This window comes from Tyto alba, unplaced genomic scaffold (assembly GCF_018691265.1).
Source record: "Tyto alba isolate M040663 unplaced genomic scaffold, T.alba_DEE_v4.0 Super-Scaffold_18, whole genome shotgun sequence".
Classification (NCBI taxonomy): domain Eukaryota; kingdom Metazoa; phylum Chordata; class Aves; order Strigiformes; family Tytonidae; genus Tyto; species Tyto alba.
This window is the reverse complement of record NW_024881280.1, coordinates 8,240,162-8,262,461: the sequence shown is the minus strand read 5'-3', so window position 1 is coordinate 8,262,461 and position 22,300 is coordinate 8,240,162. Positions and strand designations below refer to the sequence as shown.

General features: G+C 43.2%; 1 protein-coding gene across 8 annotated transcripts in view; it reads right to left on the bottom strand.

Moving 5' to 3' along the window:
* Window positions 1-69: 69 nt before the first annotated feature.
* MAPKBP1 (mitogen-activated protein kinase binding protein 1) overlaps window positions 70-22,300 on the bottom strand; it is a 104,308-nt gene continuing 82,077 nt past the window's right edge. For 6 of the 8 annotated variants that reach the window (XM_042790826.1, XM_042790827.1, XM_042790828.1 and 3 more), the window contains 11 exons: window positions 19,084-19,232; window positions 18,501-18,550; window positions 17,768-18,004; window positions 16,625-16,794; window positions 14,845-14,990; window positions 14,182-14,352; window positions 13,230-13,308; window positions 11,371-11,684; window positions 9,525-10,586; window positions 6,160-6,245; window positions 70-5,159 (listed from right to left, as the gene is read on the bottom strand). In XM_042790826.1, the coding sequence (XP_042646760.1) occupies window positions 4,866-5,159; window positions 6,160-6,245; window positions 9,525-10,586; window positions 11,371-11,684; window positions 13,230-13,308; window positions 14,182-14,352; window positions 14,845-14,990; window positions 16,625-16,794; window positions 17,768-18,004; window positions 18,501-18,550; window positions 19,084-19,232 (2,758 nt within the window). In that variant the 3' untranslated portion in view covers window positions 70-4,865. The remainder of the gene's footprint in view (window positions 5,160-6,159; window positions 6,246-9,524; window positions 10,587-11,370; window positions 11,685-13,229; window positions 13,309-14,181; window positions 14,353-14,844; window positions 14,991-16,624; window positions 16,795-17,767; window positions 18,005-18,500; window positions 18,551-19,083; window positions 19,233-22,300) is intronic. The other 2 variants (XM_042790830.1, XM_042790831.1) reach the window with 2 other exon arrangements.

Below are 22,300 nucleotides of genomic sequence, written 5' to 3'. Positions count from 1 at the left end.
CCCCTCACACACGCCCACACCCACACCCGGGCGCTGCTCGCGAGTGGGTCGCGCAGGCTCCACGGCGGCTCGGTAACAAATGGTCACATTTTTATTGGAACAGTTTAAGACACGGAGTACAAATGAATACAGAGTTAAAAACAGCTCCCGGGGGAGACGGGGACGGGAGGGGGAGCCTCACAGTGCAAAAAAAACCCAACAAATGATCTTTATTATAGTTTTTTCAAAATAAAAAAAAAAGACATTTTAAAGGATTATTTTACCTAAAGCCAAAAGTATAAAAACACACATTTATAAATAAAGGAGAAGGGATTTTTTTTTTTTTTAAGTCTGAAGGAAAAAGGTAGTGTTGGAGAAGAGTTGCCTGCCGGGTGCACGAAAGACACGCGGAGTGGACATGGCTTTTTCCTAACGCTGCTGCTGCCCCGCGCCTTTCCCCCTCCATGCTCTACAGCAAGGTACCCAGACCAATACGGCCCCAGCCGCCCCCCAGCCCCGTGTTATTTACACACAGGGTCTGGGATCTGGGACATGCTGGTCTTACCCAGAGAAGGAAGCACCTGCTCACTCGGGGGCTTCTAGTCTTTTATTTTAATGAGGTTTTTGTCATTTAGTATCCTGGATGCTACACATCCAACCGGGGGGGGGGGGGGGGGGGGGGAAGACATCGTATACATGCATGAATTTACTGATGGTGTTTAAATACCTGTATTCCATTTTTTTCTTTATATATAATTATATACATATTCTTTCTTTTTAAAAAATTAAGTTTGTATGTTTCTACTCCCGGAAAGAAACGTCCCAATTCCTCTGAGTAGCAATGAAGTCTGCAGAAGGGGGGACTGGGGAGGGGGCTGCTGTAAGGCCTGCCCCAACCACCGCCTGGGAGGTCCCGTGGAAAGGAGCCGACAACCTGAGAGAGGAGCTGGAGGAAACGCAAACCCCCCTAACCCAGCTCCTGGGTGCTGCTGAGGGACGGGGAGGAGAAAGGTGTTACCTGCCTGCAGCAGGAAACAAAACAGAGTTTGCTGCCCTCTCAGGTTGCAGCCCTTCCTACTGCACCAGTTCAAGAGAGCCCAAGAATGAACTCAGGGTGTCCCACAGGCAAAGTAATACTATTTACAAGATGGGAAAAAAAAAAAAACAACAACCAACCAACCACCATCACCATCAACAAAAAAAAACAAAACAAACAAAAAAAAAAAAAACACACACAAAAAACCCCCAACAACTATTCTCATTTTGACCAGGAATGTTGGGTTGGAGGGGACAAAATATATATAAAGAGGATAGGTAGATCCAAATTATTTTTTCAGGCTTTATGTTAAACAAATAACTTGTCTTAATACAGGTACCTGGTTGTGCCTATGCTAACACCCACACAAACCAGTAAAGAGGGATAGACTCAAGCTTATTACCTCCTCCCACAAGCCTCTTCACTTCCCAGGCAGTTACCATTCCGTATTTCTCTACCTGGCCTGTGGTGAAACATATTCACAAGGTGCAACAAAATGTAACACATTTATGTTCTCTTTGTTCTGTAAACTAGAATTTTGAGGAGTATTTCCTACTGCCAGCAATAGGAAGTTAGCAGGGAAGAATCAGTTGGACCAGTTTCAAATAACAAGGAGCAACACCATCTCCTCACCCCTCTCAGCAACAAACTTGGGGCACCAGCATCTCCATTACTGGACTTCTACTACTCAATTTGTAACATCCAAGTCTTGGGCAAACAAGCTCACGAGTTTGCTGTTTAAGAAAAAGTAGTTGCTTAGAGGACAGCAAGCAAAGAAACAAGAGGCCCAATAAGACATATTTTAAAAAAAAAACCCAAACCCTCCCAATTTATTCCTTAATTACAGATCACCATCTCAGTCCTAAATCTACTTTCTGGAAGCCTTTCTGTATCTACCTTTCACAGGTATTGGCCAAACAGTGTCCCTCAGGCCAAGACCATGTCTACCTCTACTCTGTTTTCCTGAGTGTCCTACATATACTCTTCTAATTTATTTTAAACTACGCAACCATCCTCCAGCTGATCTACTTGCCTGACACTTCTCTTTACCATCACTCTGATCAGATTTTACCTCTGGTTTCCCGCATGCAGCCGTGACCCCAAGCAAAATCCATTCCAGGAAGCAAAACCCACTCTGATCAGCTTAAAAATCAGATTTGCTTCACATGACTTGTTTCTGCAGAGCTTTGTTTCATATCTCTATGCCAGCTTCACTGGTTGTTGCTCTTTACCTTAATGGATATTTCATTCTCACCACTGGCTCTTCTGTATCATCTCTGACCCTTTTTGTCACTACCTCCAAGTTTAAATAATAAAATGGAATAAAATTGCACAGGGAAGTAATATAAAGGACCCTCAAACCGTTATCGCCAGTACCAAAAGATACCTGGGTTGAAGGGACTGCTATTTTACCTGAGTGTCTTGTGGTCCCAGTACAGCAAGAAATTTCCTGTATGCTGGGACATATGTTCACAGTCTGAAAGTGGAGGAACTAATCACCTCAAAAGCAAGCCTGATCCACACCAACTCCATCACAGACCCAACATGACTGCCATCATACATTCCACTCGCAGCATCTCCAGCACACCTTTTCACTTGAGAAAACTGCCAGAAATTTCCTCTCTGGTTTTCAACTTGCTTTCCTTTGCAAAAGCTGCCTGTGCATGAGAAGCTGCCCATGGGACTGAGCACTCCAGCTGCTTCAGCACAGTGCAATGCTGACAGAGGACTAGAAAATTAACACTTTTAAAGTTTCAGTACAGGCCCGTGGAAGGAAAGGTTAGCAAGGACACCTGAAATGTGATTAGGCAGATTTAAATTACAGGCAGAAGTAGCTGAAAAGCTCTCAAAGTGCTCCCCATATTGCCAAGCCCTGAAGCATTCGGCAGTGGTGATCAGCCAGCAAACCTGTCAGGGGGAGATAGAGAACTGCAGATTATTCAGCCCTGGAGTTATTTGGAAGAAACAGGTCATTCTACAGCAGTCTGGCCCACCCAGTAGAAAAAAGGCTGCACTGTAGATCTCCAGTCACAGAAAGACAGAGAAGTCAACAGAGCACACTTCTGAGTGCCATGGGGATTCAAAGAGATGACAGCCAGGACAGTAAAATGAAAGAAAACTGCTTCAAGCCTGTAACCTGCGAAACCAAGTGACGCAGCGTGGCTGCCTCTGAGTGATTACCACAGATGCTAGTGGTCTCTCTCCCACTGAAAGCTTGTTGCTTGCATTAGTTTTATAAACTGGGATTATACTGCTCTGCCTTAAAATAAATACAAGGCTGACTGGAGATGAAGGGAGAAATAAAGCATTTTGTGTGTCTGTCCCTGTTGTGGAAAGGAGTGGGAATATAGGGGAAGGTGCTGAAGAATTTCATTGGTTTGAAATTATTTTTTTTTCTTAGCTTATCATTGACCAAAAAACCACCACTGGACAGTTTTAAGCCACAACACACACAAGTTAGCATAGGCTTAGAGAAGCTCCGGAGGGTGGGAAGAGTATTGCACACACGAATGCAAGAAGGGAAGATTTTCTGTTTCTCAGACCAGAAATTAATGACAAGCAAAGAGTTTGGGGACAAGGGAAATGGTAGTAATCACATCCCAAAATATCTTGTTTGATGTTCTTAAGAAACCATTTTCTGTGGGTAGCTGAAATAGCTTTATAAAAGGTAAGAGAATCCCATCTTTCCTGGGATGTAAATATTCTGTTTTCCTGGAAAAGCAAGAAGAAAACATTTTCCTATCACAGTGAAATGAACAAATTACATGGATGAGCCATTGCACTGAAGATCTCCCAAATCCAGAGTTACACTGTAACAGATGGAAACCAGCTTTTCCATGTCACTTCTCAACAAATAAATCATCATCCCAAATTTCCCAGTAATGATAACATCAAAGACAATATCCAATTCCTAATCATGAAAGGTGGCTGAGACAAACTTTCACATGTGTATCTAAATCCTGTTTTTAAAATGTCTGCAGAAAACCTAGTCTGAAGGATCAATGTAACATCAAATTCCAGATTAAAAATATCACTGCCGAATTAAATAAGTAATCTCCAAAGCATGATCCAAGGGTTGCAGAGCCTTCCCCTGGAGGTGAATGCAGATAAAATACAGTGTGGGGACTGTCTTGAAACAAGAGAAAAGCAGACAGGGTCGTCATGACAACAGTAGGACTACTCCAGGTAACAAAACTAAGGCAGGAAAAGAAAGAACAGCAAGACAAGATTCAAGCAGAAAACAGTTCATTAATTGCACAGACACTCCAGCCTGTCTCCCTGTTGGGGGTTTATAATACAGAGATTGTTTCTCGCTGGGATATGGCAAAGGGATTGACAGTTTTTGTTAAAGGACAAAGATAATGGCCACAAATGTGACGTAGAGCAACAGTCAGAAAAATAAATTAATAAATAAACCCATAAAAAGTCTGCTTCTTGAGTCTCATGAAGCCTTGGTGAGGAAGGGATTGGCTTCACTTGGACTCCTTTGTTTTTAGTCAGCAGTTCAGAATTTCTTGGATAAACTGGATTTTCCTTGTTTATTTAGGTGCCAAACATTCTGACCTCCTGGCTATGAAGAAATTTCAAGGCAATTTCTCCAAACTCCTCTTTCAAGACTTTGTCTAGAGACAAGAAGTTGAAGACCACTGGGGAAAAAAAATATTAAAATTGTGGCCAGCACATTGCTAAGAATTAGAGCAAGTCAGTTGTAGGGGCCTGAGGAAATAAATTTAAAAGGTCTCCCCACCAGCCCTAGACCAGTGCGATGATAGCATCAGTCTGAAGCTCTCTCTGTGGTCCTCCTCTTGGGATTATTCCTGTGTATTCACAAACACCTGAAAGCCACCCCTCAGAGTTTTTTGTCCATGCGTCGTTCCACAGCTTGTAGCAACAGCTCTGAGTACTGTTCCAGCAAAGCTAGTGTCTGCTCATCTCCCAAACTCTTGGGACTTGGTAGATTGGCACCACATCCCTCATTCAGTGGGCTAGTGGTATCTTGTGGCTTCGCCAGTGCCTCCTTGACTGCTGGCAGCTCTTCTTCATCCTTCAGAGAGTCCAATTCTTTCTTCATTGAGGAGAATGTTTCTGTCAGGAGGCCCGCCATTTTATCTTTGTCAGTAGAAGACTCTCTGTCATTTAACACCTGAAAATAGAGAAGGAAAAGAAAAAACAAAGAATGCATTGGGGTTTAGGTAGAGCACCATGTAAGCAGTTTCAGCCCTTTGGGGAAACAAAGCCATGAAGATTTGCAGACTATTCAAGTGTCCTTTTCTCCAACATTTGAGACTGCCGATTTAGTCACATATCAGAGCATGCATCCAATACTGCTGGTCACATAACATCCAGAGGCATTACTCCAACATGATAGAGCTGGGAAGCACATTTTTGAGTAGTCTTCCCCTTATATACTAGGCCTAAGCAGGTGCTATGTTTCCCAGCTGCAGCACAGGGCCACAGTCTCTTTTTCTTCCTGTCTGCCAGATGCGGCTGGTCACAGGAACAGAGCAAGGTCGAGAGCTAATGGAAGCGCTGAGGCCAGAGCCGCAGAGCAGCACAGGGCAGCAGCTCACTGTGGCAGTTTCACACTCATTACAGCCGACCTGACAGACCAGAGCTAAGCGAAGAAGCCAAGAGCTGTTACATTGCTCTGCGTGTGACTCCGGTCTGGCGGTGACAAAGACAGGTGAGTGGTTGCATGTTCCCCCTCACAGCTGGGTTCCCATGGTATCTCATTTACTAATCCTTTTCCCAGGCATCAAAGACAGAGAACAGATGGGGATAATAAAACTTGAAACTCCTGTGGTATTTTGTATCTCTCAAGCACTGTATAAATATTAACTAATTCCCTAATACCCCTTTGAAAAAGAGCATACTGTTACCTTCAGTTTAGGCTAAACAGACTGAAATGTGAACTGATTTGCTTAAAGAACCATAGCAAGCCATTGGAAAATCCAAAAGTGGGAAATCAGGAGTTCCTGCCTCCCCAGTTCAAACTTAAGGTGCATTCAAGTGGACAGCAGGCAGCTTGTGTCGCTGAACACCCAGTCAAGAGAGAACAACTCGAGCCAGCGAGCCCACACATCCGATGCCCGCAGGCTGCAAAGCCAGCCTGCTGCAACTGCGCTGTGTCCGAGGGCACTCACCATGCGGTAGAGATGAATGGCTTTGCGCATGCTGTCCTGGAGCTCCAGTACCACGTGCTCACACTGCTCTACACTGATGCACGATTCTGAAGGGGAGGAAAAAAATAAAAAAACAAACTAAGGCACAGACACACTCCAATATCCACCATCTCACAGTCAGGTAAGAAAACATCATGGGTTTTTTTTAATAGATACTTGAAAGACTATGTGCACACACTTCTCATTGAATTTTTAGGGCTGGTTCGAGCCACTCATTAAACTGGTAAGTTCTACATGAGCTTTCCTTCATACTACCTAGAGATGCTGCTTGTTTCAAACATTCCTATTTCTCCACTCTTTAGCCTCTCCAAAGTCAGCAATGGTTTTTCTTGGACTGCACATGTTTTGTTACAGTCAAGGATAGTCACAGATTACCCATGTCATTCTCCATTATATTTAAAGTCAAGTTTGAATGAAGGCTTCCAGTGGCAAAAGAGACTGATCGAGGAGCCTCTAATTTAGCCTCCACCTAGTCAGAAGTCTACACGCTCCCCCTCATGTATCCTTCTGTACAGGGTACAACTGAGTGCTGAGGATGAAGGATTATACTGAATTATTACAGTGTTCTCTAGTGAGGACGGAGGCCCAGAGAAGTGTCGACAAACAAACTTAATCACAACAGAATCACATTTCTGAGCAACCCAGGATATGAACTGCTGATACACCATAATTTGAAAATGAAAAATAAAAGCAAGCAGCTGAAGGACACCATCTTCTGCCTGTCCCCACCAGATATTATGTCCAAAGCATCAGAGTTGAAGGCCTGCAATGTCTTAATAAAATAAACACTTTCATGAGTTAGACATAAACCATGAACAAAGACATAGACACACACACAACCTGCTGTTATCTTCAATTTGCAAAGGCCTAGACAAAGGCGATTCAACTTCCTTTAGTTACCTAAAAACAAAACTCGGTCACATCAGCACTATTATTTCTGCAATTCTAAGAATGTCATCTTTGAACAGGCTGGAGGGAACTTTAGCTAATTTTATGAATACATCTAGATGATTTATAAACAAATACACCTACAAAAACATTTATTTATACATAAACAAACACATCTAGAAGAACAAAGGGGCATGAACAAGTCCTTCCATCTGCGTTTTTTGTTCCCAGCACAGTGGGCTTCACTGTAGTCCAAGATTCTTGCCCTTTTTTAACCTTTTTTTTTTTTTTTTTGCTGCCTCCCTCCTCCCTTCTTTTTGTTTTAAACCCAGATGCTTCTTCTCATGATTATTTCTGGATTTCTCCTCTGTTCATTCTTTTTATGCTGGTTTCTAGCTCTGTGAGCTGCCCGTCTGGAGAAAGGCCACAAACATAACATAAATACTTGAGTAATAGGCATTTTCTGCCTCTTGGGTGTGCAGAGCAGAGCTCTTCAGAAACCAGCAGAGAATATTAAACACAGCAACAGTATTAAGCACATCTACAGCATTTTAACTGTAGATGTCAAAATGCTTTAACAAAACCAATTAAGTCTCTTTATCTGCAGCTGTTATACAGGCAGGAAAACGGAAGGACGGAAAAATTAAGTGGAAACCCAAAGTCACAGTGCGAGTCGCAGAAGCAGAACAGGTCTCTGTCAACCCTACAGTTCTAATCTAAACTGCCACGCTGTGATCCACAGAAGCCACAATAAATTGTTAACAGCAATAGCTAGCTTGGATCTGAACAGCTTTTCCAGCATCTACCACTAAAAATCTGGGAAACATGGTCTGCAAGAAGCTGATGGCTGACAGCTGTCTGCTGAGAAAAAAAGAAATTGCAGATCCACTGTACTAAATCATCCTAACTCATTAAAGGGTGCTGCTACATATTCTGTCAGGGCGTGTTATGTATTGGAAGCTGCTTTGAAAAAAAAAAAAAAAAAAAATCACTGGTGCAAAAAAAATTGCTCTTTTCTGGAAACAAAGATTCCTAGCAACTGACCAAAACCCATGTGATATGTAGCTTGATTCCCAAGTCTGGAAGAGAAAACTCAGCCTAAGGAGTACAGACAACTGGTCTGCTACTTCTCTGCTGTAGAATGTGATTCCACAGCTCCAGGCTGCAACTTCTGTTGGAGGAAACCTTACCACTGGGGGGGTAGGGTCTGAAAGTTTCAGACACACTTGCTGTTCTGTAGAGCAGCTACCCTATGGTATAAGGACAGCAGGTCCCTCAGACAAAACACCACATTTCCTGTTTTACATAACAGTGCTTTAATCTTAGGGTGTTTGACCCTTTTAGAAATGCAGAAAGAAAAGTAACAGCGCATCAAAACCACGTTACCCCTCTGCAATGCTTCAGTGCAGAGGTACTGCACTTAGCCACTGCAACGAATGGTGGAGCAATCTGGCACCACAGAAAGGAACTGATCAGAGGATTACAGAGGTGCCCCTTCTCAGATATGAATAAGAACAACATCACAAAAGGGATTTAAAAACTGTGCACTGTATAGCCCTCTGAAGGTACAAGGTATCAATGCAGTGGTTAACATCCAGCTTCCTACTACACAACTAAGCTGAGTACTTCAGGGAGATGTATTTCCTTTCAGGTTGTAACACAGAAGAAAAATCTCTGGAGAAACTAAACTGTGTCTTCTCTGCCACTGGAGGCTTTCCTGCCTTGGAGGGCAGGATTTTTGCTTCAGTTTGAAGTTACCTGCTAGTTTTCATCTGACTGAAGTACTTTAAACCAGGTCCTTTAACAAGAGCTGTATTCATCAGGTAAAACAGTTTCCCACCTCATACCTTTTTCTCCAAACTGGAGATGGTTCAAAAATTAATCTGTGTTCTTTATGCTCAAACCCAAAGGCTAGGCCTGCATGTGCATTGCATACCCAGTTTGCAGACACGTTCTCAAAGCAGAGTAATAGCAGCACAGAGACATTCTCACTCTCACAGGTGGCTACTTCAAGGCACTCACCTTGGTCAAGTCTTATTTCATATGAGAAAACTGTATGCAAACCCTTCTGGACGCTGCACACCTTCACATTAATGAAGTAAAGCCTGAGCTGCCTGGCATAACTTCATGGTCACTATTATCTGTGCTTGCTAGGTTCAGCTAGCACATGTTGGCCTGCACCTTCATCTGCTGGTCAGATATGCTCCACGACTGGTGTGGGGGCTGTAACCTACACAACTCATGGGGATTCCCAGCACATCAACTTTTAGCATTGACCAGAAACAGGTTTGAGCCCCTACAGGTAATTGTATGACTGAAAACATGAGAGTGCCAGGGTCTACAAAACGTTCAGCTAAAAAGGACCTTCAGACATAAGACCCAGAGGAAATGGAAATTAAAGACTGAGAAAAAGATGTCAGGTTGAAGAAGTGTCTCACCATTGAGGGGATGGCTTATGGAACGAGACAGGTGCAGACAGGATGAGACAGGCCAGAAGCTGGACGTAAAGAAATGTGATGGAATCGTGAGGCGGTTCACAAAGACAGGAGACAGAAGGGGGAAGATAAGAGATGAGTATCCATGCACACCTGAGACCTGTGCCAAGGTAGTTATGGATGTAGGAGACCTCGGCCTGATGGGGTCTAGTGGGCAAAGTCCAGGTTGGCTGTCTAGCACACAGGCGATGCTGGTGATCCACTCCCTGCCCCTGGGCAGTGTGCCCTCAGGAGACCTTAGGTGCCGGCCCTCTGACAACTCCCTCAGTTTTGAATTAGTGACCCCTGGCTCATCCTGGCAACCTGTCTTGGAGACTGGACTCTCCACTGGGCTCTCCTTAGCAAGTCTTGTTGGGATCTCTCTGCCAGGAACCAGAGGCCCAGCACTTTGATTCTCCCTCTTGGAGGCTCGGACCTCAGGAAGAGAGGGTTTCTTTTTACAGGCCCCAGCAGGTGACTGCGGAGACTGTGGCTCAAGCAGGGTTTTTGTTTTGGTAGTGGGTGAGAAGGAGGCCAGCGTGGGCCTATCAGGCAATGGCTTGGGAATGTCAAGAATCAGATGTGCTCGGTTTGATGATGCCAACTTGCTGTGGAAGGACTTGGGAGATGAGCAGTTTACAACTGGCTGAAGTGCTGGCTTCACTGGAACATTTTCTTTCACTGGTAGCTTAATCTTCTCAGCATCTGCTGTGGAACTAAACAGTGTCTTCTCTGCCACTGGAGGGCTAGTCCTCCCATCAGTCAACATTTCGGTGGAGTAACCAAGGTACAGGTTTTCCCCTACAGATACACTCCTCGACATCTTAGCCCGGAAGCTGGTTGTGGGGTTCATGTAGGACTTTGGTTTTGCAGCCCTGACATCTTTGGCCAGCAGAGCACCAGATCCATCCATCTTCAACATACTGGCTGATAACACCCTGCAATTGTTAGGTCTGGGATCCTTCTCAACCACCAAAAGAGTCTGAGGATGCTGCTTGGCAGAGGATATCACTCCAGGACCCTTATCTGTGAAAATTAAACAGACAAACATACCAAAAATAGACAAGAGCCTGCAGTGAATTCCAAAATTGGAAAGTAACAGAGCTGCTCCAGCCTATGTGCCTCAGCTCAGCCCCTGGGAGAGGTGTACAGAATCACTACTTCAGGTTAGTATCACCAAGCCTCAGCAGCTTGCTTTTTTGCCCATCCCTCATCCTGCTCACACACTGCTGCTTACCTGATGAGATACTTGTTCTTAAAGTGTATGGCCAGAAGGCCTCAGACCACTGTGACCATTAACTGAGAGGCCAGAGGGAGCAGGCAAAAACTTATACATGATGTCGCGGTGATGAGGTTTATTTCTTTTAAAACAAACCAAGTGCTTATTGATGGTTCAGGAGTTGATTGTTTCAAAAATGGAGTTCTTTCACACAGAGGGCATGGACACAGTAAGCTCCCTGTTACTGTCCCCTCCTTCCCTTTTTCTCTCCTACCCACCCGGGGGAGCTTCAGTCTTGGCCTGGAGCAACCACCCATAGCAACAGATAATTTATTTGCAAATAGTTCATTTCACCCTTGGCATTGCTCCTCCCACAGCTGCCAAACAAATCTCAGAGACTGACAATTAGGAGACCAGCATCTGCATTACAAATTAAAAATATTTTCCCTTGACAGGCTAAGAATTAGAAGACATACAAAGCCTGTAGCTCGGAACGCAGAAAGACATAAGCTTAATTTAAATCTCTACTCAAGCTCAAATCTCCCCTTTTCACTCTTGGGTTTATACCATCATTCCAACCTGTGTCCTTACCCTCATGAACGAGGTCGTGAACTGACTGCGCCTTTCTCATCACTGCATTCACAGGGCCTTCTGGAAAAGACGCAATAACCCGTCCAGGAGCCATACCAACTCTGCTGGCCTCCAAAGATGATCTGTGTTTTTTGTGGACATAAACAGCCCGATTTGAATTTACACTCTCCAAGAGCTGGCTGTTCTCCAGTGCATCACCAGGATGGCTGCTGCCATCATTTTTCAACAGGTTTGGTGTAAACCGATTGGTCTGGGTTGGCAGCTCGATGGGCTTTGAATCCAGTATCAGATTTGACGAAGAGAGTGACAATCGTCTAGAGAACATGATAAAGAAATCCCAGTTAAAACAAATAAGTATGTTGCCCTGGACAAACAGGCACACACCTTAAGTCAGTTTTTCTGGGATAAAAAGCCCTTCCCTATCTGTTTTTTTTCAAGTCAAAAATGCCACAGGCTGTTGCCACTTGATTCTACTCATCCCTGGGACCTTCAGCTGCACAGTCACAAATAACATTGGGTCACTGTTTCCAGGGAAGACGCTGTAAAAGGTGAAGGCAAAAGAGAAGGAAAAATTCCAGGCAGAGGGAAGACTGGGCAAAGTCAAGTCAGGTCTCTTCTCTCAGCTCATTACTAACACTGAAATCTTTTCAATTCCAATATATCCTAAGAGAAAATAAATATATTTTCCTAACATTATGAAAGTGTAATTACTAGGAAACCTGGTCAGTATCTTCAAGAGCAAAGCCTAATTTCCTCTTCCTCTCTACTCTGGACAAGCACAGTGGGCTTACTTCAGAAAGGAGGCAACTTCTGCCAACATCCGGCATGCTTAAAGAGCTGAACTGATTAAAAGCCCAGAGGTTTTCATAACCTAAAACTACCTCTCTTGTTACATCTCTAGAGCACCAGGAACTTCCTTCACTCACCACTGTAACTCTCCAGAAGCTTACACAATAGCTAACCACTGGCTTTCTTCCAAAACATACAGTCCCAATGCAAGACACACTAAGAGGCACTCCTGACAGCAGAAACAGCAGCTGAACACAGCAATGACAAAAAAAAATTCCCTAACATGGTGAATCTAGACACAGCTGGTGAACCATAGATGCACCCAAATCTGCTCAGTCCTGTACAATTAAATTAATATCAGCTGAGATTTCAGGTTGTCATTTTGGAGGCATACAGGAGTATTTGATTGTTTTAAACACTTATGAACCCAAATCAACAAAAGTTTTTACCCCCCCCTCTTTTTTTTTTTTTTTTTTGTCTCTTTCTTTGTTTTGTTGGGATTTTTTTAAAACAACAAGGGAAACAGCTTGGAGAGGCCTTTTGGGGTGCTTCAGGGTTGAGGTTTTTTTGGAAGAGTAATTTCCCTGTTGGGCTTTGTATGAGACACCAGAGCACCCTGTGAAGCCATGGGGCTGAGAAACAAAGCTGTGTAAGAAAGGACTGTAAAACAAAGAAAAAGTTGACAAGCCTACTTTCATTGTCCAAGCTGAATGAAATGCAAAAGAATAAACAGAGCATAAACAGTGAAGAGTAAATTAGATGCTTAACGACTCCTCAGTCAAGGCATTAATCATGAAACAATTAAGCACGTTGCTGAAAGAAGAAAAAGAACAAAACAACAGTGTTGCTTTAGGAAGAAATAGAACAGCTAAAGTGACACAGGATGGCCTGTCCAAATCACAAGGGTCTGCAAGCAGCAGCCTGCCAGGTGCTGTGCTAACACTTTGCTGTGCCTAGGCACACCAAGGCCAGAAGTTTGCTTAACTATTTTGGCCCAGGGCCTGGCACAAGACCTACTCACACTAGTAAAAACAGACCGACAGAAACACTCAAAACAAGCAGAGCCATACCTGAGAGCCGGGGACTGGGAAAGAAAGCGAGAGGAAATGCTGAGGTTTTCAGTTCTTTCCAGATTCCTACATGAGCCACCTAAAAATTTTGGTTAAAGGGGAGAGAAAAAGGGAGCAGTTTAGTTACAGAACAAACATTCTGACACATGCATTTTCTTATCACAGAGATTATCAAATGTTCCCGCATATCCAAGGGGATTTTCTTAGCTACACCCACTCAGAATGAAATAATTTCATTGCTTTTGCCTTTTCTGTTCTACTTAGATTAGTCTGCTTTAAACTGCTACTCTCCCTAAGGGTATGCCTCCTCCTTTTTCTCTTCCCTTTGTGTCCTATCCTGCCTGTAGGACTGAGGCACTGGCATCAAAAAGAAAACAAACCAATCAAAGGAGAAAAAAAAAAAATAGAAGACAACTCACATAGATATTGCTGCCTGCAATCATTATCAATTCTAAAAAGATACGCTTTGTTCTGGAGTTGGTGGATAAAGATTAACCAGCTCCTTTGCCACTCTGATGTCTTCTCTTATTCTCTCCCTCCACCCAGCATTTCAGCCTTTTCTTTTGTGGCATTTGTTATGCCTTAATATACCACTAGAGGCCACTACATGTTACCTATGGGGGGTGGAGGGGGGTGAACACACAGCTAATAACTTCATGTACAACAGGGAAAACTAGTCCGGGAACAAGAGAATGGGCTCTTCAGTATTCCAGGGAAAATACTTAGCCCAAACTGACACAGACCCCGATCTCATCCACACAAACTTACACAGAGACCAATGGAGTTAACAGGTGTCATTCTTCTTCAGGCCTCTCTACATTGCTTCCCATTTTTGCCCCCTCGTACTCACACACCCACGAAAGCCTAGCAGAACCTATAGCCTGGCTTGATTTATACAGGGGATAAATCTGGAGTGACTGTACAAAGTGCCCCCATGAGCAGAGAGCTGTACCTTTTCCATCAGCGCTGCCCAGGGTCCCAAAATGCTGCTTGAGGAACTCTTCCTGATCTGGTGGCTGGGGTATTTCTCCCTCTGGCATGCTAGTACCCACGTCCTCCTCTCCTTCCTCTCCCTCCAGATCTGAGATGCCATCCACACTTAAGGGCTCGGTGCTTTCAGAATCTGGGAAGAGGCAAAAAATCCTAGTGCTCTAATCGCATAATCACAGTAACAATAGCCAGGTTGAAAAAAAAAAAAATATTCAGCAAAGACGGTAAACTGAGCCTAGAGCTTTAAAGCAAGCGTCGGTCAGCATTAAGTGTAATTCTCTAAATACCATATCCCACAAACAGCATGGCCTATAGGATAGTCAATACTGAACCTGCCTCCTTACCTAGGAAGGTAAAATAAAGCCAAAGGTGCACAAGGAAAGTGCACTTTAACCAACTCCTGCTTCTACAGTGGCTTCACTAAAGTGCCTGTTCAAATGCACCTGAACCTTTACAGCAACACTAGTGAGATTAATAGGAGCGTGACCTCGGTGCAGCTCATGAAGAAGATCAAGTGTTAGAGATCAGGATAGCAACCAACAAACACAGCACAGAACCACCCCAGCAAGTTTCTGCAGCGTTACACAGCACATATAAATCCATTTATATTGTCTTTGTATCTTACCTTCATTCGGATGGTCTGGGCTGGACAGACGACTGCTGCTGTAATCTACAGAGCAGGCGCTGTCCGGACTGTGTTTGTCTGGGCATCCATTACTGTGATAGCCTCTACTTAGCTTCCCACGGGGCAATGCTTTTACCTGGAACTCACTACAAGAGAGACAGGAAAGATACAGCACTAGAAGAGATATTTGTTTCACATGTAAAGAAGCACGCTCTAACTTTAATAAGGCCTTACCTGTGTTAGTAACACCTTTGATTACAAAAGTAAGGCTTTAAAGAGAAAAAGAAGTTGATTTCTCTCATCATTATACAGTATATTTTTTGCATTTCATTAAGCTTGGACAGTGAAGTCTCAAGGGGACTGTCTGATTTTCTGGGCTTTGTCTGTTTCCCATGATTACCATGCACCAGCACAGCACTTCCCTGGCTTGATTTCCAGCACAGGTGAGGAACAAATGTAGAGGTCTACAAAATGAAAAAGGGACTAAAACCAGGCCTATACCTGCATGATAGACACTCCAATTTGCCTTAGATTTGAGCCCTAATATACTACTTTTTCCATGTTTATGAACTCCTGCTTTGGGCAACTTCTGTGTTGCAAAATAGAGAAGATTCTGGATTTGAGCAAGACTAATTTACTGAAGAATGTCATACAACTTTGTAGGACAGGGTTCCTGATTTCTGCTGTAATTTCACAAGTCTGCTTTTGTCAAACGGCACCAGCACCATTCTTTTGCCTTATGCCTGAGGACTTAGGTTTTCCACTTTATGAAATACTTCGGTTTCAGATGTACTTCAATGAAAGGCAGGATGCAGAAATCACTCAACAGAACTGAATGGCAATTACCCCTGGCAGCTTGCAAACTGGATACTTTGAGATGTGTCCAGTCTGTATCCAACATCACTAGAGGGCCTCCCATTCTTACATAATGGAACAGCACATGTCCAAATGTTATCACAATAAAATTAAAAATGTAAAAAAAAAGAGAAACTAGGAGAAACCTAGCAGCTCCAACTGCAAAATCTTGGCATGCACTCTTGCATAAAAGCCTGTCTAAAGCTATCAGCCCACTCTTTGTGACAGAGCAGGAGGAGACAGACGAAATTAAAGTTATTAGCATCAGATTAAGAGAAGAATGGAAGAAAAAAATTCAGGGAAGGAAAAAAAAAATGGAGCAGAGAGTGAAACAGAAAATTAAGTGAGGTGAAACTAAAGCAAAAGAAATAGCAGAAGAAGAAAAAAGGTCTCCACTGTTTCCAGTGTCCTCTTCAATTCCATCCATCTCATGCACACCATTCTATTTCCCACAAAAGGGTCATCACATAGTACATTTGTTGAATTCTTGCTTAATTAGGCTTGAAATTGTCATAAATAATAGTGTCCTGTCATTTCTCCTGGGCAGACATTTCATTGCCACGTATACGTCACTGTTGGGTGGTTTTTCAGCTTCCCAGTTTTCCCTTGCTTACTTATTTCAAACCAGATAAGGGAGAAAGCAAAAAGGCTGCTCCCAAGTCGTTTATTCAAAAAAAAACAAAAACCAAAAAACAAAACAACTTGGAGGAGGCTGCTAATGCACAGTTTCCACAGAGGAAAGATTATTTTAAAGGTGCCTTCTTAGTTTCAGATTCCTTTAGCATCAGGCTGGCATAAAACTCTCAACTAAACATGCCTGGCATCAATCAGGCAGTAAGTCAACTCATCCAAGTTATGACACAAGCTGCAAGCAAACTGTAATAGAAACATCTATGCCATGCACAGCAGAGAGCTTATTTTTAACCTGCTAGGGTCTGTGGGGTGGATTTCATCTTGCTCAGGGTAGATTACACACTCCTCACTCTCAGAAGGTTCCAGTTCCTGAGAGAAAATCCCCTCTTCACAAGACACAAGCCGAATCACTTGGGGTCGCACACAAGACCGGTTATCTTGGGGAGGTACTGAGCTTCCAACCTGGTTTAAAAAGAGAGAAACCTAGATATTACCAGTGTTTTTTCTTAAGTCAGCAAGTGCTGTGCAGAGCTAGAAAGTATGCATTACAGCACAGAATATGATCAGAAATCTGAAATCAGAAAACACAGCACTCCTGTGTCTTTACTGTTCCTTATTTACTAAACTTGACAGACTACTGCTGTGGTTTCCTGGGCAGCTTCCTGCTTGCAATCCCCTAAAATTCTCTGGTAAAGTACTGGACTCCCAATCCCTCTCTGACCACACATCAGGAGTGTAAGCCGTGTGGCAGCAGCTTCTTCCATTACCTTTTATAGGCTGATCAGACATAGTTCAGAGAAGTCTGTGGGCCACAGCTGAAAAACACTGATTTACTGCACGCAACAAGCCCAATCCTCTTCTCAGTCACGCAGTTACAAAGGAAGGAAAGACTCTAATGAAGTTAGGCATCAGGACAGACTGCTACTGGAAAACATGCATTAGCTTTCTGAGATATGAGCATGCATTACTTGCTGTGACCCACTGATATAAAGATTAAGAGAACTTTATAATCTAGCACAGCCCACAACTAAAGGTATCATATGAGCCACATTTCAGTGGCCACTGGAGTCAAGAAACTGCACCCCAGCAGCGTGAGCTAACAGGTAACGGGGTACAAAGCTGTAATTCCAAGCTCAGCTTCTCAGCTTATTTTTGCCATAAATAATTGAAGAGCTAAAAGGAAACATGAGGTCTTCCCTGTCATTGGAAAGAAACCTTGATCCCATATGGCTTCTGATATAAAATGGCAGTCACACACTGCAGGAGTACTAACTACAATAGAATTATCTAAACAAGTTTCTCAGGGGACATTTAGAGCCACCTCTAAAGGTATAAAGAACGGCATCAAGTAGTAATAAATGTAGGTAATAATAAAGAGAGGCAGCACAGATGCACCCAGAGTAGATTCACCTCCACAGAGTAGTACTGCCCTTACTTTGTTGATGTGCACAGGAAGATCTGCCTGCTCTTCTCTGTCATCCCCATTGCTGTTTTGAGACAGTGAGTCTCGACTCGGAGAACGGGAAACGGAGAAAGACTCCAACTGACGCAAATCAAGCATGGATTTCACAGTCATCTCTATGTTGCTGGTTGGCTGGGACCAGCGCCCACGCTGCCGGGGCATCTTGCTCATTGGTGCCTCTGAGCGCTGGATTGCTGCTATCTCTTTGGCCTGAAGGAAATGGAAAGAAAGACATTCTTAGGGACTGAGTTCTGCTGATGGCAAAACAGGAGAGAGAACACAAGACCCACAGAAAAACACAATTATGTCCATCTCCATAAAAGCCCCAAAGCTGTCTGTGAGACAGCTTAAAATTTCTCCCTTAATCATAAAGCATCAAGTAAAGATGATACTTCCATTGCTGCTTCTTGCATAACTGAACATTTAAATGCCTCGTTGAATCCAAATATATGGTCAGCTTCAGAACTACATTTAGGCCAGATATGAAGGGAAAAAGCATAGCATCTGATGGAAGGATGCTGATATAAAAATCCCAAGTGAAACTGTTTTTTAAACTAGGCTTTATTTTGCTATCCCCAAGTCGTTCTTCAGAGAGGCTCTTCTCAATGGTTTCCCACCAGTGTGAATTCAGTTTTTAATCTCCATGGGAATTTCTTTTCCAGTTTCTCTATGACAAGAAATACAATTTGAAGGTTTAGCAACTCACCCTTCTCATTTCCCAATGGGAAAGGCTTCTCGAGAGGGTGATGTCTGGATCTGGAAAGGGAAAAAGATATGTACCTAGTTGACATCCTTGGCCAGCAGTCCAGCTTTTTAAAGACCTCTTACCCCATCTTTCCTCAAAGGCAGCATTCCTACATCTTTTGAATCATCTGACCGCTGCCAACACATGTTTTCCCATAGACTACTGAATCACTGTATCAAAATTTTAATGGAGATGTACTGTTTTATATAAGATTTTCACTGACTCAGCAGACCCACTGCAGAACACTTGCCACAGTGCAGAGTGTGTAGACTTCTAATACCTTGTAGACCCAAGCCCAGGACACTAATTCAAAATTTGTTTGGCCAGTTGGAACTAGCAAGAAAGTTGGCAATTTAGCAACTGATTCTAATCGTAGAACTCTGAAATGTGCCCCACTCTTCAGGTGCAGGAATGGGTAACCCACATTATCCATTGGTGTTGATCTATCTATTTCTGTCTTGGTCTTTCTCTTTCAGCCCATGTCTTGTTACCCCTAGCCAGTGCCTCTCGTCTTCTCCCCACTTCACATTCATGCCATTTATACCTGAGTCTCTCTCAGTGTTGCAGTTGGACTGAATATGGAAAGACTGCAGCCCGCGTAACTCATCTTCATCATTCCCTTCATCTTCACCATCCTTGTCACTGTCTGATGAGAGTGCAGGCACAGAGGACAGGGCAGAGATGGACTCGTGCCTGGGAGGCAGGAATTGGAAGGAATATTATGGTCTATCTCAAGAACTGCCCACTATTTCAATCCTTAGACCAGGCAGTTATCCACCTCGTCTCCATCCACACTTGGCAGGCTGCCTCAACTCGCCCACACAGCCCCCACTCTAACAAAACCCATCTCTGAGAAACAGGGCAAGTTAAACCCTGCACAAAAGTGTGCAGAGACTGCCACAGCAATCGTCTCATATGTGTGGAAGGATGGCAGAAATCAGAACAGAAGCAAATGAGTCTGAGAAAGTCAAGTAGAATGAAACTTCATCTTCAATTTCAGACCCCATCAACTGAAAAGGTCAAGATGGTAGAGCATATCTGAAAGGCAAATATTTTTCCAACCCTTAAGCATTTCTTCCCTGGAACTGTTTTACACACAAAAAATGTTTAACAGATACTCCCTGTTTGAGAGCAATTTGATATATGGCAAATTACCACATAAGAGACAGGTTTGTATCAAGGATTGCACCACGCAGAACCAGAAGGCACAGCCCACACACCATAAGAGCACCGTGCTGCCTTTTTAGCCTTCAGGCACAAGGAATAATATAAAACATATTTGGGGCAGATCTTTAATCAAAGTAGATCGGAAAAGTGTTCCCACATAGACCTCAGAGGCACTCCCAGCATAGAATTCCCCAATACCAATCAAGGACACTTACCAACACCAAACTCTATCCTCCCTTTTTCTTTTCCTCTTCCCCTTCCTCCCCTCACCCCTTCAGTCAACAGAACCAAAAGAACTAACCCACTTTGGACAATAATTGAACAAATGAAGAATCCCTAACAAAAAAATCTGAGTAGCACCCACTCTGTGGCCCTGAGCTAGAGTTCCAAACTCATCATTAGTGACATTTGTAAGATATCACTGGTGGGTGTTGAGTGCCGAGCATTATTCATGAAATAAAAATAGCTCATCCACCAAATACAGAGCAGCCTGGAGAGGGACCGACTTTGCCTGCAGCTGACAGAGATCAGGCAGTATTGAAACATGATAAGTGGTTAAGGTAGCTTTATCTTTTCTCGTTCCATATAGCAGCAGAACATTAATTTCTTTTTTATTAGGAGTAGATGAGCAAGAACTACCCAACCCTTTCAGATGAACTTTGAGGTATTCTGACAAAAAGAAACATGAAACTAATTGTAGTCTGCAGAGGCCTCCAGTGAAACAGTTTCATGTTGGCTGTCTTCATCTACTTTTGACATTTGAGTTTGTCGGTCTCTTCATCTTTTCTAATGTCTCCTTGTGTGTCCATCTTGTCAATCTCAGCCTCGTATGTCTAAGCAGGGGAGCCCACACAAAATTCAAGCACCACAGTCCATTTGAGGTTATACCATGTTTCATTCTGTGAGGTATATTACATTTATACATGGTAGGCAATATTAACTTGGATAGCATCCTTCTGCTTCTATTCATCACGGGTGTTTGAGGAGTTTATTGAGGAAGAAGGGTTGGATTATTAGATATTTTAACATCTAACTGGTTGAGTATCTCACTATGATGAGGTGATTTGGCAAGGCAAAGTTATGTGTTTGCTAAACGCCTGCATGTACTGTCATTGGTGTAAATGGAGAAGTGAAGATTGCTATCAATGTGGTTTATGCTACAAATAGAAAGACAGCCTCTGTCCATCAGATGGTGACTGACAAAATTAGTAAGGGGAAAAAAGTATGTTCTGATATCCTCAAAGGAGCTGAGTAAGAGAATCCAAACATATTTTGGAAGTCAGATAGGCATTTTTTCATACCTCACAGGAAGTGCCAAACAAATTATGAAGTCACATGTGCTTGATACAAATGTAAGGTTAAGTTGCATTATCCCAGCAAAAATTCATGCCCCGCTTCCACATCTTCCTTTTTACAACTCAAATATGCTTTTCAAACTCAGTCCTGTGACTTAAAGGGAGATAACTGAATGGGATTTTCAAAAGGATCATTCTGACTTGAAACTGAGATACTCCTGAAAATGAAACCTAGGTTCACAAGCTCTTGAGAGTTTTAACTGTTGTGCTTGTCCAAGTCAGTCTCTCAATTCAGACTTTATTATTTTCTCCTTTCTTGCCTTGCCTTCTTCTATGTACTTTGGATTTTATTCTAAGCCCCTCTGTTGCACACATCTCCTCAAAACTCCTCCTCAGTTCTTGTTCATGCTTAGATGGAAGTCAGAGTGATGTAAGGTGGGGTTTCAAGCACAGAAGCTGCTTCCAAATAAGCATCACATGAGAGCATTTTGAAAGCAAAGGAGTAAGACTTCTGGGTTTTGTTGAATTTCTGCTGAGAGTGGGTTCAGCCAAACCCCAACAAAGCATCATCATACCAGAATAAATGTTTCAGAGTAGCTATCCCAGAATAGCATCTACAGACACATCCAATTCTCATGATACATGTGACTCACTTAGAGCAAGGATTTTAATTGTCCTTGCTCTTGTCTTCTTCCTTTGCTGAGGAATTACCCCATTGCCTGGATCTTGTTCTGTACACATGTGCAGAGTCAGTTGCACTTCAGTTCCTAGCTTCTGAAGGGTCTGCCCGTATGGGGTCAATGGCAGGGAAGGACCTTCAGTTAGAAAGTCTTCACGACACATGTATAGACTTAAAAGTGCCAGATGCCTTTATGGAGTTCTAGTCTTAAAACATCTGATATTAGGTATGCTGTATTCTTTTGCATGTCCTGAATTCAACCCTTCTTTCTTTTCTTAAAACAAAGCAAACAGACAGGAATGGCAACTATCCATTTAAAGAGGCACGTTGTCAGCATTCCCACTCTGATCTTGTGCTACTTAAACCCTCAGCTTTAGGGGCATATTTATGAAACATCCTATGTGCTAGGGATCACTGGCAGATGGCATCCACCCTGCCCAAATGCCTAAGGGTTTTAAAAATAAAGTTACCTTGCTTTTCCCCACCAAAAGATCACAGTGGTGCTGACTTCAGAATTTCCCTGGTGTAACTGCAGTAGTTCAGGAAAGACTCAGGCACCACTTCTGATCTGGCATCAAAAGCCTGCCCCATCCTGAGCCCTAGAGACCACACAGCTTTCC